The sequence below is a fragment of the Cuculus canorus genome, chromosome 4 (genome assembly GCF_017976375.1).
Source record: "Cuculus canorus isolate bCucCan1 chromosome 4, bCucCan1.pri, whole genome shotgun sequence".
NCBI lineage: Eukaryota > Metazoa > Chordata > Aves > Cuculiformes > Cuculidae > Cuculus > Cuculus canorus.
In genome coordinates, this window is record NC_071404.1 from 158,053 (window position 1) to 172,284 (window position 14,232).

Below are 14,232 nucleotides of genomic sequence, written 5' to 3' on the forward strand. Positions count from 1 at the left end.
AGCACAGAACACCGGAGTTGCTCCCAGCCCCTGCACCCACCACCAGCTCCCAGATGGAGCAAGGAATCTCTCCCTGCCCACGCAGCCCTGCCCCACCCCAGCCAGTTCTGCCTTCTCTGGCACTGGGAGAAGCCCGTGTTGGTGCGAGGAAGGGAACAGCAGGAGCCCAGGTGAGGCAGCCCCACTGCACCAGAGGGAAGAGCCGGGATCAGGTGGTTCCACAGGGATGCAGAGAAGCACTGGTTCCCCCATGCCAGATGCAGCATAAATGTTGGTGAAATCCCAGTGCAGGGCTGTGTTCCATGAGGATCACAATCCCGAAGGAGAGCTAGGCTGCCTCACTTGGCATGGAGAGAGCCGAGGCCAAGAACGCGACAGGAGGTCAAAGGGAGGGACCCCCACTCCTGCAGTGCTCGGAGCTCAGCCAGACACTCAGCTCCCATCCCACAGCAGCATCCTCGGGCACTGCCACGTCGCCAGGGCCAGAGCGCTGCTCCCTGCACTGTGTCCGGCCTTAGCTCCAGGCATCGGAACGCGCTGCGGTCAGTGCTGCTGGAGCAGCTATGTGAGCAACGCTGCCGGTGTCTCAGCTATTTCCCCTGCAAGCCGCTGTCTGGGGCTTCGCCAGGGGAACAAATTCCTCCAGCGAAGCCAGGGCTGCCTGAAAGGAGCCCTGTTCTCCGGGCAGGAGGAGTGTGGGCAGGGAGCAGGGATCGGAGCAGCCCTGTGCTGCAGATCCCCATGGAACTGAGCTTCTTTCATCTCCTAAAAATAACAGGCAGGGTGAGGGAGCTCCGTCATGGGCATGGCCTGGCCCGACATGCACATTCCTCCTGAAGCAGGGACGGACACAGCTTCCCACAGCCTCTGGCAGGGCTGGAGCAGAGCAGCGGCTCTTCCAGGAAGGCGAGGAACAGCTGGAGCTGCATGTTCCCAGAAGGGCCAGCTGGGCTCTCAGCCATGAAATCTGGAGCACAGGGAGGGCCCCGAGTGTCCCCAAGAGCCGGGCTGAGTGTGTGGGAGAGCTGTGCTCCAGGGAGAGACAGGCAGCACCAAGGAGGCAGAAACTGCCCCAACCATTTCAGATTCTGGCACCAACTCTGCTTTCCCTATGGCCCAGAAAGCTGCTCTGTGGATGCAGACCTTGGAGCATCAGCAGTGCTCCTGGTGGAAGCAATCCCATAAGGCAGGGATCTGCCATGTCCGTCCAGCCTTACAGGCACAGCCACAGCAGTGAGTGCTGCCAAGGAGCGGCCCAGCTGGGTGGCAGGGAGAGCTGCCCGGCAAAGCCGGCACCAGCGCAGTCCCACAGCTCCTCCTGCCAGCAGGAGGTGGCTCAGGAGCCATGGCTTGCATGGTGCAGGCAGAGGAGTCGGATCCCAGCCGGTGCAGGTGCTAGGATACCTCTATCCAGCCCCAAGGATGTCCCTAGTGACACAGCTGGTGGATCCTTCCCAGCTGGAAGCACTGGTGAGGGCTGGCAGGAGAGACAGGATCCCACATAGCCCAGCCTGCTGGAGGCCACGTGGCACAGAGGGATCCCTACAAAAGTGCTTTATTGGGGCATGGAGGGGAAACGGCTGAACCATGGAGCACGACGGGCCCCTCTGCTTGCCCCTTCCCATCCTCCGGAAGCTCCCAGTCTCTCATGTCTGGCACGCAGACATGTCGCAGTTCTTTGGCGCTTGGTGGCCACCGCTACTCAGCAGCCTCTGGGACGACGCTCACCAGCAGCGTGTCGTACCCGCGCCGCACCAGCAGCGCCAGGCTTGGCTGTGTCCGCACTGCCTCGTACACATCCTCGGCACGCCGCGAGGGCTGCCCGTTGATCTCCAGCACCACATCCCCCGCCTTCATCCCAGCCCTGCGGGGACAGAGAGACAAGAGGTGCACAGCGGGTGAAGCAGAGGGAATGGGAGAAAAAGGGAGCCGGGCACCGTGGCAGGCTCAGGATGCAGCAGTAGGTGCTCCAACAGCCACATGGCTGCCATGGCCAAGCCAACACCACGCCCTGCGGCTCTGGAGCAAAACTCTTTGAGCTCATGACATCCCATCCCACCTATTTAACAATATCCCATCCCACATGTGGTTAACAACAGCCTAACCCAGGGGTTCATGACACTCCATCCCATGCGGTTAATCCCATTCCGCACTGTTAGTTAACAACATCCCATCCTATGTAGTTAGTTAATGACACCCCATCCCACCTAGTTCACAGCAACCTATCCCGCATAGTTAATCCCATCCCACATGGTTAGTTCACAACTAACCTGCATAGTTAACCACATCCCATCCCACTGGTTAATACAACCAATCCCGCCTAGTTAATCACACCCCATCCCATGTGGTTAATCCCATCCTGCATGGTCGCTCTCCAGAGCCAGACCCAAGGTGCCGGGCAGCACTCACTGATGTGCCGGGGAGCCGATGATCACCCTGTGGATCAGCACACCATACGAGACATCCGGGAAGCTGGGGTCACGCAGCTTCAGCTCCGCCAAGATGCTGGGGGGGGAAGATCGGAGCTGGGAGGTAGGGCAGGGCTCTGCCTCTCCTCCCACATCCCGACACACTGCCAAGCACAACCACCACCATTCTCCTGGCCAAATCCAGAGGATGAAAGTCCTGGCTGTGCCTGGGAGAGCTGGGAACCTCCAGAGCGGCTGCAGCTGGATCAGAGCATGCATCCCCTGCCCGAGCAGCCCCTCGGGGTCTCGGTCCTCCCACTCCCCTGCTGCCGTCTCCCCTCTCTGCCTTTGCCGGGCAGGATGGATACAAGAAAGCCATGTCCCCTTAATGCCAATTTCGTGCCATACAGAAGCACACCCCCTCCTCTCCACCAGAGTCTACAGACCCTAATTCCCAGTTCCTCTAGTCCTTCCTGTGGATGAGGTTTCCCAGCCCTCACTTAAGTTCTTCTCCTCTCAGGCTCTCTGCAACCATTCCTCGCCCTCCTGAAAGTGTCCAGAACTGGACACAGTGCTCCAGATGGATCTCACCAGGGTGGAAGAACCACGCATTGTTCTTCACTCAATCTCTGTCCATTGGTTCTGATCACTTGCAGCCTAAGAATTCCTGCTGTCACTCTGCCCAGCTCCCTGTACCTGTCCAGCTGGTCATGGCTCCCTGCTCTGCACCAGTCTGTGCTGGACGCTAGTGCGCATCCTCACAGACCTTTGCTGTCCCTTCCTGATCTCCAGAATCACTGCAGGGTTGAGGTCGGAAGGGATCTCCACTCAAGGGATATCCTGGATCATCCAGCCCAGCCGCTGCTCCAGCAGGCTCAGTCAGAGCAGGGTACCAGGCCCATGTCCAGTCAGATTCTGATTGTCTCCAAGCCCGGAGACTCTCTGACCTCTCTGGGCAGCTTGTGCCAAGTCCTGATCCACCTCCTCATGGTGAAGGAATCCCCTCTCATGTCCATACAGAATCTCCTGGGTTTCAGTTCCACCCACAGCCCCTGGCCCTGCCATTGGGCACTATGGATAGAACCGCTGATTTCATGGAGTCACGAAGGCTGGTGTTCAGCCCCTGCTTCCTCTGCACTGGAAGGCGCTGCCAAGGGCTGGGCCAGAGCACTGGCTCTACCCTGGATTTCCAGGGTCCCTACGAGCTGCCCCACAGCTGAGCACAAAGCTCCCAGCACTGCTCCGGCCCCTCCAGGTGACAGAGGGAAAGCCCAGCATCTAGGGAAGCTCCCATCTGCCAGTGGGACCGGGATCCTAGGGATGAGCAAAGGCCTGGCATCTTCGGTAGCTTCCACCTGCCACATATGTACAGTGTGACTGGGATTCCAAGGAGCTTGGATCCAGCATGGAGCTTCTCCTTCTCCCCATGTAGGGAACGCTTCTGTCCCCAATTCCACGGCGAACAATTCCTTGCTGGGAGACCTTCCCAGGAACCAGCACAAACAAGGCCTGCAGTTAGATTGTTTCCGAGGCCCCGTTGGCTGTGCCAGAGCTGGACCCGCTTCCTAGGAGCCATGTCTCAAGCATTTCATGCCTCTTCCCTGACAAACCTGGTCCAGCCAAGCAGGAGGAGGCTGGGTTCCCACATCCCAAAGGCTTTGCCAACTGCCAGCACCATCTGCTGGGCTTCTGGGCATCAACTGTGCAGGCTGGAAAGACTCAGTGTTCCCTGCATCCCACTGCCTTAAACCTCAGGAAGCACAGAGCATCTGCTCCACCGTTTGCTTCCCTGGAATACCCAAGACTGCTCATGGTGTCTGGCAGCACAGGCAGCCTGCAAACCTGACCAATGCGGGAGTCAGAAGAGCTTTGGCAAGGGCAGAGCATCCCAAAAGGAGTTTCCTTTCCACATGGGGCACAGCTCGCAACCCTCTCTGAGCGCTCTGCCAGCTGCCAAGGCCACAGGCACATCTCAGGACAATGTGAAGGCAGCAGGTGGCCCTCCAGTCTCCCTCACAGCAGTCCCTGAGATCCAGAGGTAAACCCAGCGCCTTCCCAAGCTACATGGTCAGGAGTCTTGGACACGAGTATCTTTCTCCTGCTTGCCCATGCCAGGCCGGCCAGCACTGTGAGGAATTCTCCACAGAGGCAGCTCTCAGCCTTCTTCGTGAAACCCTGATGCCTCAGAGCGGCAGCTGCACTCCAATGTGTTCACCTCCCCCCTCAGCCAGCTCCCTGCAGGTAGACACACCATCCCCTGCTCTGTAAGTCCCGCGTTCTGGAACTGTTTATGGGGCAGAGAAACCCAGAAGCACAACTTGCCCCACTGTCTCATCACATTTTCCGTTAACACACTGCCCTTCTACTAATTACACTGCACTTTGGCTCTCTGTTCATACAGCACCGCAAGGGCTCATTATGGAAATCCTTCCAGTGATGATTGAGGTGTGGAAACTCAGAGGCTCCTAATTTACCTTTGACAGAGCCTGGGGGCTAGACACAACTGGAGCGCAGAGATCTGAGAGGGAACACTTGAGCTGCACAGACAGCGCTAACCCCACAATGATGTGTGTGCAAGTTGGTAGGGAGATCCCATCACACAGTTCCTGAGCTCAGAACACATACCTCGGAGTTAGCGTCAGCATCATCACCCCTATATATCGCCGCTTCGCCTCTGCATTACCAAACCAAGAACCTGCCAAAGGAAAAGAGCACAAATGAGGAGGCTGGAAAGACATTTGCAAGGCTGAACCACCGAGTCACTAAGCCCTCAAGCCTCGAGGCAGGTGTCATGCACAGGAAGTCATCCCGATTCCCCTCCAACAGCTTTATCTAAGCCCCAGTCACCAGTGGGAACTCTACAGGCATTGCACACTTTGCCTTCCTGGTCTGGAGCCCTCAACAAGGGAAGGACATGGATCTTATAGAATCACAGAATCGCTTGATTGGAAAAGACTTTTGAGATCACCGAGTCCAATCGGTGAGGGGACACCTCAGAGCAGCTTCCAGTATGGAAAGGGGCTCCAGGAAAGCTGCGGAGGGGCTCTTGACCAGGGAGTGCAGGGACAGCACAAGGGGAACACTTTTGAGCTGAAAGAGGGGAGACTGATATGAGATACCAGGGAGAAATTCTTCCCTGTGAGGGCGGGGAGGCACTGGCCCAGGTTGCCCAGAGCAGTGGGGGCTGCCCCATCCCTGGAGGGGTTCCAGGCCAGGTTGGATGGGGCTTGGAGCCCCTGATCCAGTGGGAGGTGTCCCTGCCCATGGCAGGGGGGTGGAAATGGGTGGGCTTTAAGGTCACTTCCTACCCAAACCATCCCATGATTCTGTGAACTTAACTGCCTGTCCTCTGCGACAAAGCAGAGCCCTGCGTCTCCTTTAGCACTTATAAGGATAAGAAGCTCCAGTTTACAGGCCATCACTTCCTCTGCTGTACTGATTTTCTTCCTTTGCTGAACTTCCAAATGCTCCACTGATTTTCCCATGTGTTGACACCCAAGGAAAAGCAGCAATGGAGGAAATCGAGTGACCCTCGCCTCCCACGGGGCTGAATACTGGCTTAGGGACGCCTCAGTAGTCTGTGTCCACAGCAGAGGCCAGCCAGCACCATCTCCGCAGCCTGGCATCAGGAGCAGAGAAGCAGCACAGCTTTCCCATGGCAGAGGGGGTTTCTTACCCCGAAGACTCCCCCTCCTGCTCTGCTTTCTATTCTCTCCAAATGATAATCCAGAGCCCAGTGTGCCAGAGCTCCCCCTTCCACCCTGCTTCCTCTCATCCTCCTGCAGCACCAGAGCGCGGAGGCACTTGACTCACTTTTGCGCTGCTCCTCCTTCTGCAGGAACTTTCGCAGCCGGTCTGAGGGGATGGCAAAGGAGATTCCCGACGTCACCTTCATTGTGTTCACCCCAATCACTTCACCATCCTGTGGGAGAAAGGGAAGCTCTGCTATCCAGCCTGCAGTGCTGCACAGAGCCCAGCATCCTGCCTGCATGCCCATCCCTTCCCAGCCTGCTGCTTTCACAGTCTGGCACGCTGAGGCTGTGCAGGGATCAATCCCACAGGCTTCAGCCCATGGAGCCATTTCTCTTCCCCACTGGCATCTCTCCAGGGCAGAGATCGGCTCTGCCATGCCAGATCCCATCAGCTCAGGCTCCCCAGCACAGCCGTGTTGGGGTGATCCCACCTCCTCCACAGGTTTCCAGCAGCAACAGCACCCACAAGCGCTCCCACTGTGGGGCACATGGTACGTTTCCACCCTAGCTGGCGAGGATGGAAGCAGAACTCACCAAGTTGACGAGGGGGCCCCCGGAGTTCCCAAACTGCAGCAGAGGAGAGAGCAATAAACACGGATGAAGGTGGCACCCTGGTACCGCAGGATGTGCAGCAGCGAGGTACAGCTCACGGAACAGAGTCCAGCTGGGAGATGCATTCCACATCACCAGCTGGAACCCCTTGGTCTCTAAGAGCTCTGTTTCCAGTCTCCTCTGACCTCACGGCCCCCCCGGCCCTTTCCGGCTCCTCCCTCCCCAGAAAGCTCAGCTGGAACGCCATGCCAATGTGCCGTGAGCTCCCCTTACGTCAATAGCAGCATCGGTTTGGATGTATTCCATGTCGGAGGCGGTGAGGCCGAGCTCCCGGCTGCCGCGCTGGGCAGAGCTGACGATGCCAGAGGTGATGGTGTTCTGCAGGGCGAAGGGGCTGCCCATGGCCACCACAAACTCACCCTGCCGCACCTCAGCCGAGCGCCCGAGTGGCAGCGTGGGCAGCGGGTGCTGCGAGAGAGGGGCAAGGGTGAGCAGGAGGGAACTGAGCCAAAGAGAGCAGCTTCCACAACCCCCATCTGCACCTTTGGCTTGATCTTGATGGTGGCGATGTCAGCCACCTGGTCCACATCCTGCACCACGGCATCATACTGCTCACCGCTCGCCAGCTTCACCCGCACGCGCCGGCGGTTCGCCACCACATGAGCATTGGTCACAATGAGCCCATCCGGAGACACCACAAAACCCGAGCCATTAGAGATGGGCACTTCCCGTCCAGAAAAGGGATGCCTGCAAGGTAAGAACAGGTATGGGAGGGGTGGTGGAGATGCTGAGAGGGGCAATGGGGACACTAGAGAGGGCAGAGGGGCCAGGAAGCCTGGGTAGGCTGGGAAGGAAGCGCGGGATAGCAATGGAACAATGAGGGAGACTCCTTCACCTCCACATGGAAAGTTCCTAGCTCCAGAGTCCACACAAACACGCACATGACAGGGGAACAAGCAGGAAGAATCAGGAGTCCTCGAATCATAGAATGGTTTGGGTGGGAAGAGACCTCAAAGCCTACCCAGTCCCACCCCTGCCATGGGCAGGGACACCTCCCATTGGACCCAGTTGCCCCAAGCCCCATCCAACTTGGCCTTGAGCACCTCCAGGGATGGGGCAGCCACCACCGCTCTGGGCAACCTGGGCCAGGGCCTCCCCACCCTCCCAGGAGAACATTTCTTCCTGATATCTCACCGAAATCTCCCTCTTTCTGCTTAAAACCGTTCCCCCTCGTCCTGTCCCTGTGCTTCCTGAGGAAGAGCCCCTCCCCAGCTTCCCTGTAGGCAAACACACACACACACACAGAGCTGGGCACTCCACAAACACTAGACCCACCTGCCCTCGCCCCCTCGCCCTGCCAGCAGAGCCTGCAAACCTGCCGTGGCACTCAGGCAGAGCCCTCGGACAGAGTGGGGGGTGACTGGAGCCATTCCCCGCGGGCAGTGGGAGTGGCTTCCCTGCAGAGGGCTGAGAGCTGTTCCCGGTGGGGAAAGGAAACCCCTTTTGCGATGCTCTGCCCTTGCCAAAGCTCTCCTGGCTCCCGTGTCGGCGGGGTCCCGCTCTGGAGGGTGCGGGGAGGCGGGTGGAGGATGCAGGGATCTCTCCGGGAAGGGTGCAGTGAGGCGGGGGAATGCGGGATCCCTTTCTAGGGGCGCGGGGGTCCCTCCCGGGGGCTGCAGGGAGGCGGGTGGAGAGTGCGGGGGTCCCTCCCAGGGGATGCAAGGAGGCGGGTACAGGACGCGGGGGTCCCTGTCGGAGGGGCCGGGCCGGCACCTGCCCACGATCTCCACGTAGACGAGGGCGGGCGCCGTTTTCTCCACGACGTCGGCGATGAAGTTGAAGGCGGCGCGGGGCGAGGCGGGCGGCGGCGCGGGCGGCGCAGGGGCGGCGGCGCTCAGGGCGGGCAGCGCGACCCCCCGGGCCTCGCCCCGCGCCCGCAGCAGCAGCAGCGCCGCCGCCCCCGCGCCCAGTGCCGCCGCCAGCGCCCGGGACCCGGCGGAGGGGGAAGAAGAAGGAGGAGGAGGGGGAGGAGGAGGAGGCGGCGGCGGGAGCTCGGCGGCCCCGCTCAGCGCCCGGCACCATCGCGCCGCGCCCGCCTGCCTCGGGACCCTCGTCCAGAACGCCGCCATGCTTCCCGCGCGGGGCTCGACGAGGGCGGAAGTCGCGGCCGCGGGGCACGACGGGAGCTGTAGTCCTGCGTCAAAAGTACGCCGGAAGCTGTAGTCCAGCCGCCGCGACTTATGCTGGGAGTTGTAGTTCAAGAGTAAAGGACAATCGGAAGCTGGTGTCCGCCACACGGCTGTCGCCACCGGACGTCCTGCCGCGCGGCACGCTGGGAGTCGTAGTCCGAGGTTTCAATCTGGATGGAGAACGGATTGGGAGCAGCGCTGAGGAGAAGGACTTGGGGTGCTGGGGATGCGAACCTCCGCGAGAGCCGGCAGCCGTGTCCTGGGCTGCATCCAGAGCAGCGTGGCCAGCAGGGCCAGGGAGGGGATTCTGCCCCTCTGCTCCGCTGAGACCCTGCCGGGAGCCCTGCGTCCGGCTCTGGAATCCTCAGTGCAGGGAGGACACGGATCTCATAGAATCACAGAATCGCTTGATTGGAAAAGACCTTTGAGATCACAGAGTCCAACCGTTCCGGTCCAGTACTAGGCCACCCTAAGCACCTCATCTACACGGCTTTTAAACACCTCCAGGGGTGGAGACCACACCACCTCCCTGGGCAGCCTCTGCCAGTGCCTGAGAACCTTTTCCATGAAGAAATTTTTCTGATGTCCAGTCTGAACCTGCCCTGGCACAACTGGAGGCCATTTGCTCTCATCCTATCACCTCTGGAGAAGTGACCAGCACTCACCTCACTACAAGCTCCTTTCCGGGAGCTGTGGACAGCAATGAGGTTTCCCCTCCATGATTCCCTGATCCTATGGCTGTGTCCCACCGGGTGCTGGCTGGTCCCTAAACCCCCCGCCCATGGCTGTGTCCATGTCCTGCCCTGGGATGCATGCTCCAGGGCTCAGGCTGCCCCCCAGAATGCGTCCCCGTAGTGTAGGGCAGCACCCCAGCAGGGTTGTCCCCAGGGCTTGGGGCGTTGCTCCAGCACAGCCCCCCAGAATGAGAATGATCTGGGGGGACTGATGAGGAACAGGGGGGTCCATGGTGCCTGTGTGCCCTGGCAGGGCAGCTGGGAGCCACCCCATCCAGAGCATGTGTCTGTGTGTCACACATCTGTTTTCAGGCACACGTGAGGAGCCCGTGGGCCAAGGCCCTGACCCCACTGTGGGACACGGCCACCCTGGGCAGCCAGCAGCGGGGCGGGAGCCCGGCCTGGAGCCCACCCCACACACCACCGGATCCACAGTAAAGCCAAGCTCAGCTCTTTATTTGGGCTACAAAGCCCCCTCCAACCCACGCAAGGGCAGGGGAAGGTGGGTGGTGGGTGCCTACGCTGCTGCACCAGGGGGTTCCCCCCACATGCCCGCACGAGGGGGAGGGGGACAATGGGGTGTCTGAGTGCAGGGTCAGCGTCGGGCAGCACTGATGACCTTCCAGGCACTCCAGGGGCTCCAGGTGGGGTTGGCATAGGGGTCCCGGCAGCTGATGCGCACCCGCCATGCGCGCTCCTGCAGCTCCATCTCCTCTGCCCCCTCCACATAGCGGTAAACCTGCAGAGCAGGGCAGAGCTGGGGGCTCAGGGAACACTCCGGTGCGGGTGACGCGGGGGGCGAGGGGAAGTGGGGACAGGGCAGGAGCAGAGGTTGCGCCAGGGGGCTTGGGAGTGGGAGACACCAGCAGCTCCCCAACCCAGGCAGTGATGCTGGGGGAGGGGACAGCAGAAGTGAGAGCCAGGGGTGACAACCCCCCACCCCAAGGAGAGAAGCAGTGCAGAGGGGTCATTGCTGAGCCCCCAGCAATTCCCTGTTCCCAGTGGTGTCCATGAGCAGAGGGAAGGGTCCAGGCTGGGATTGGGACAGGGTGGTCACAGCGGAGTGAGGATGTGGGGTGGAATGGGCAGGGTGGGCACAGCAGAATGAGGATGCTGGGCTGCACGTGGCAGCAGAGTGGGCACGTGCAGCCACCGTTACCTGGGTGCCGTTGGGCAGCTCGTACTGCAGCCGGTAGTGCAGAGCGAAGTAGGACTTGGGGAGCGGCCAGGAGGCCGGGGGTGCCCAGGAGAGGTGGAGCTGCTCCCCGCGCTGCTGCACTCTCAGCTCCTGTGGTGGGTCTGGCCGCACTGCGGGCACAGTGGGGCTCAGCACTGGGCAGCACTGCCCAGCCCTGTAGCTGAGCACTCCCACGGGGACCCAGCACCCTGAGGGTGCTCCCAAATCCTGAGCACGCCCCCAAAGACACCTCCAGCACCCTGAGGATGGCCCCAGCACCTGAGGATGGCCCCAGTGCCACAAGGATATCCCCAGCAACCCAAGGACTCCCCCAGACCTCGCTGTCACCTGTCTGAGCTCACCAATGTCACGGACGAAGAAGTGGATGGAGAAGTTGAGGTAGGAGGTGTCCGAGAGCCCCTCAAGCTGCAGCTGCAGTGGGTGCAGCTCCTCAGCAAAGGGGCAGAAGGAGGGGTCCGTGAAGCTGGCGCTGAACCGTCCCTGGTGGCCGGCCACCAGCACCCATTCGCCTAAGGATCCATCGCTGTGGGGGGAAGGCGGGCATGAGGGCTGGGTGGCCACGGTGCTAGAGTCAGGGTGTGGGTCCTCGGGGCACCCACCTGCGCGTCAGATGGGCACGGAAGACAGCAGAGTGAGGCCAGGACCAGGAGCAGTGGAAGGAGCCACGGTAGGACTCAGCCTGGCAGGAGACGTTCACCCTCTCCTCGCCTGGCGAGGCTGAGGGATGATGGCTCAGAGGGCTGCACGTGCCCCGCACCCGTACGGCACAGCCGAGGCTGCTCCTGAGGCTGGGGACCCCTGTGCCATCCAGCCCTGCCCAGAGCATCCCCAACAGCTCTGTGGGCCATGTCCGGAGCTGCACCAGCGTCTCCTGCTTCCCCAGCTTCCTGCACCCCCCTCCCCGTATCCCCATTGTCCTGCATCCCACGCCTCCAGCTTCCTACCTCCCTCCCCGCGTCCCCATCTCCCTGCATCTCCCCCATGCCCCCAGCTCCCTGTATCCCCAGCTCCCGGCATTCGCCCTCACATCCCTAGCCCGCTGCAACCCTAACTCCCCCTGCATCCCCCACTCCCCCCTCATTCCATCACCCCCTGCTCCCTTATCCCAGCCCCGGTACGGGCACTATTGACCCCACGTATGAGCCCCGCTGACCCCACGTACAGGCACCGCTGACCACCACGTAGGTGGTGTCCAGCAGGACGGGGCCAGCCCAGCAGCTGTAGTTGCCCGTGGCTGGCTGGTCCAAGCCCCGGATGGTGAGGGTCTGTCCCTCAACCACCAGCTCGGCCATGGGCTCGGGATCCCCATCCAGTGTCCAGGTCACCAGTGGCTCCGAGGTGTTGCACTTCACCACCACATCCCCGTTCAGCTTCCCCACCTGGACTGGAGAGGGAAGGCAGAGCCTGGGGTCAGGGAGGAACGCGCGCCCCTCGTCCTGACCCATCGCGTCCATCCTTCCCCGCAGTCCCTACCCCCACTCCATCCCCACCTCGATCCCCCACTCCGTGTCCACCTCTCCATTCCATCAGTCTCATCCCCCCACCCCCAGAAGCACTCCATCCACTGTGGGGGTCCTGCAGCCCCTACCCCAGGTTGTCCCCCCTCCAATCCCGCCCTGTGCCCAGCGGGGCAGGACTCACACTTTGGGGGGAAGGTGGTCAGGGCGTCGGCAGCAGCGAGGCTGAGCAGCAATCCCACCAGCACCAGCATCTGGGAGAAGATGGGCAGTGCTGGGCCAGGGCAGTGGGACCAGCCAGGGCAGAGACCATGGGCTGGGGGCAGCCAGGACGGAGCCCCTGGGGTGGCAGCGGGGAGCAGTGGGGACCCCCCAAACCCTTCTGGCCGCAGCAGCCCCTCCTGGGGGTCGCTGGTACCAGACCCCAGCGCTCCTCACCTCTGTGCCACGGGGCTGCTCCGGTGGGCTCAGTGCCGGCGGGGGGCACGGGGGTTTATAGGGCGCCGCGGGGCTGCCCCGAGGTGAAGCCAAACCACAGCAGCATCACAGTTCCCAGAAGAGGAGAAAGCGGCTCAGGGAGGGGCTGCGGGCCAGGACCCACGCTCAGCCCTCAGGCCAGCCGGATCGGGCCCTGCCGGGAGTCACCCCAGGCACTTCCAGGGCTGGGGGTAACGGGGACCCAGTGCCTGCTGCCCATGGGCATCGCCGGGTGGCAGGATGCGTCCCCTCCTAGGAAGCACCGGGCCCCTGAGATGGTGCTGGAGCCCCAGGTGCTCCCGCAGAGTGGTCCTGAGCCTCAGCATCAGCTGGGTGGCTGCACATCAAGGTTGGGGGGCACCCAGGATCCATCCTGCCCATGGTCATCATGGCGTGGTCGGGATGGATCCCCTCCTGGGAAGTGCCAGGTTCCTGGATTGGTGCTGGAGCCCTGTGTGCCCCCCGCTCCTGCAGAGTGGTCCTGGGCACCAGGATGGGCTGAGGGTTTGCACACCAAGGCTGGGGGGTATCCAGAACCCTCTGCCCGTGGACATTGCAGGGGCAGTCAGGATGGGTCCCCTTCTGAGAAGCACTGGGTACCTGGCATGGTGCTGGAGCCCTGGGTGCTCTCAGCTCCCACAGAGCAGTCCTGAGCTCCGGCACCAGGTGGGGGGCACCCAGGACCCATCCTGCCCACAGGCATCACTGGGGTGGTCAGGATGGGTCCCTTCCTCCGAAGCGCCCATGCGAGGGGCAGCGCTGGATACCTGGGATGGTGCTGAAGCCCCAGATACTCCCAGCTCCTGCAGAGAGGTCCTGAGCCCCCGCATCAGCTGCGGGTTCACCCATCACTGCACGGAGCCCTGGGCAGGAAGCACAGTGGCTCAGCACCGCCTGTGCCAGGGGTCAGTGGCCCTGGCCGGCTGGGACCCCAGGGCCTGGGGGAGCTGCACCCCCCAGATGTCCATGTCCTATGGGACGGGGAGGTGGGAGAAGCGGCCACCAGCCCAGCTCTGCCGCCTCCGCTCAGCACCACCCCTGGCCGCGGAGCCCGCTCTGGCTCCCGGACTTTCTGGGGTTCCTAGAAAGCCAAGGGAAGTTGGCGGTGAGCGGAGGCTGCAGGGAGGTCCCCGACCTCACCTCTGGGGTGCTGCGGTGGGAATGGTGAGGCACAGCCCCCACACCACTTCCCAGGAACAGCTCCACACGTGGGCCAGAGCAGAGCTCCATCCAGAGCAAGGGCTGGAGCTCAGCACCCGCTGGATCACAGCATCTGCTCCTTTGGAGCTCAGCACCCACTGGATCACAGCATCCGCTCCTCTGGAGCTCAGCACCCACTGGATCAGAGCATCCACTCCTCTGGAGCTCAGCACCCGCTGGAGCACAGCATCCACTCCTCTGGAGCTCAGCGCCTGCTGGATCACAGCATCCCCTCCTCTGGTTCACAGCCTTTGGCCACGGTGCC

At 61.9% G+C, this 14,232-nt stretch overlaps 2 protein-coding genes across 3 annotated transcripts; both read right to left on the reverse strand.

Moving 5' to 3' along the window:
• Positions 1 to 33: 33 nt before the first annotated feature.
• On the reverse strand, positions 34 to 8,856 carry HTRA2 (HtrA serine peptidase 2). Its single transcript, XM_054064856.1, has 8 exons — positions 8,486 to 8,856; positions 7,255 to 7,459; positions 6,986 to 7,180; positions 6,695 to 6,727; positions 6,222 to 6,330; positions 5,034 to 5,103; positions 2,410 to 2,505; positions 34 to 1,864 (listed from the first exon to the last, which is right to left on the reverse strand). Exons 1-8 carry the CDS (start codon positions 8,839 to 8,841, stop codon positions 1,699 to 1,701), a joined length of 1,230 nt encoding a protein of 409 aa, XP_053920831.1. The 5' UTR covers positions 8,842 to 8,856; the 3' UTR covers positions 34 to 1,698.
• A 1,235-nt stretch (positions 8,857 to 10,091) lies between these two features.
• On the reverse strand, positions 10,092 to 12,868 carry LOC128852163 (interleukin-12 subunit beta-like). 2 transcript variants are annotated; one of them, XM_054066280.1, is made up of 7 exons: positions 12,729 to 12,868; positions 12,475 to 12,544; positions 11,996 to 12,217; positions 11,433 to 11,550; positions 11,175 to 11,356; positions 10,795 to 10,943; positions 10,092 to 10,374 (listed from the first exon to the last, which is right to left on the reverse strand). In XM_054066280.1, the coding sequence occupies exons 2-7, from the start codon at positions 12,542 to 12,544 to the stop codon at positions 10,231 to 10,233; spliced, it is 885 nt and encodes a 294-aa protein (XP_053922255.1). In that variant the 5' UTR covers positions 12,729 to 12,868; the 3' UTR covers positions 10,092 to 10,230. The 2 variants fall into 2 exon arrangements, with proteins under 2 accessions (XP_053922255.1, XP_053922254.1); XM_054066279.1 differs by lacking the exon at positions 10,092 to 10,374 and having other exon boundaries at positions 10,548 to 10,943.
• Positions 12,869 to 14,232: the final 1,364 nt, after the last annotated feature.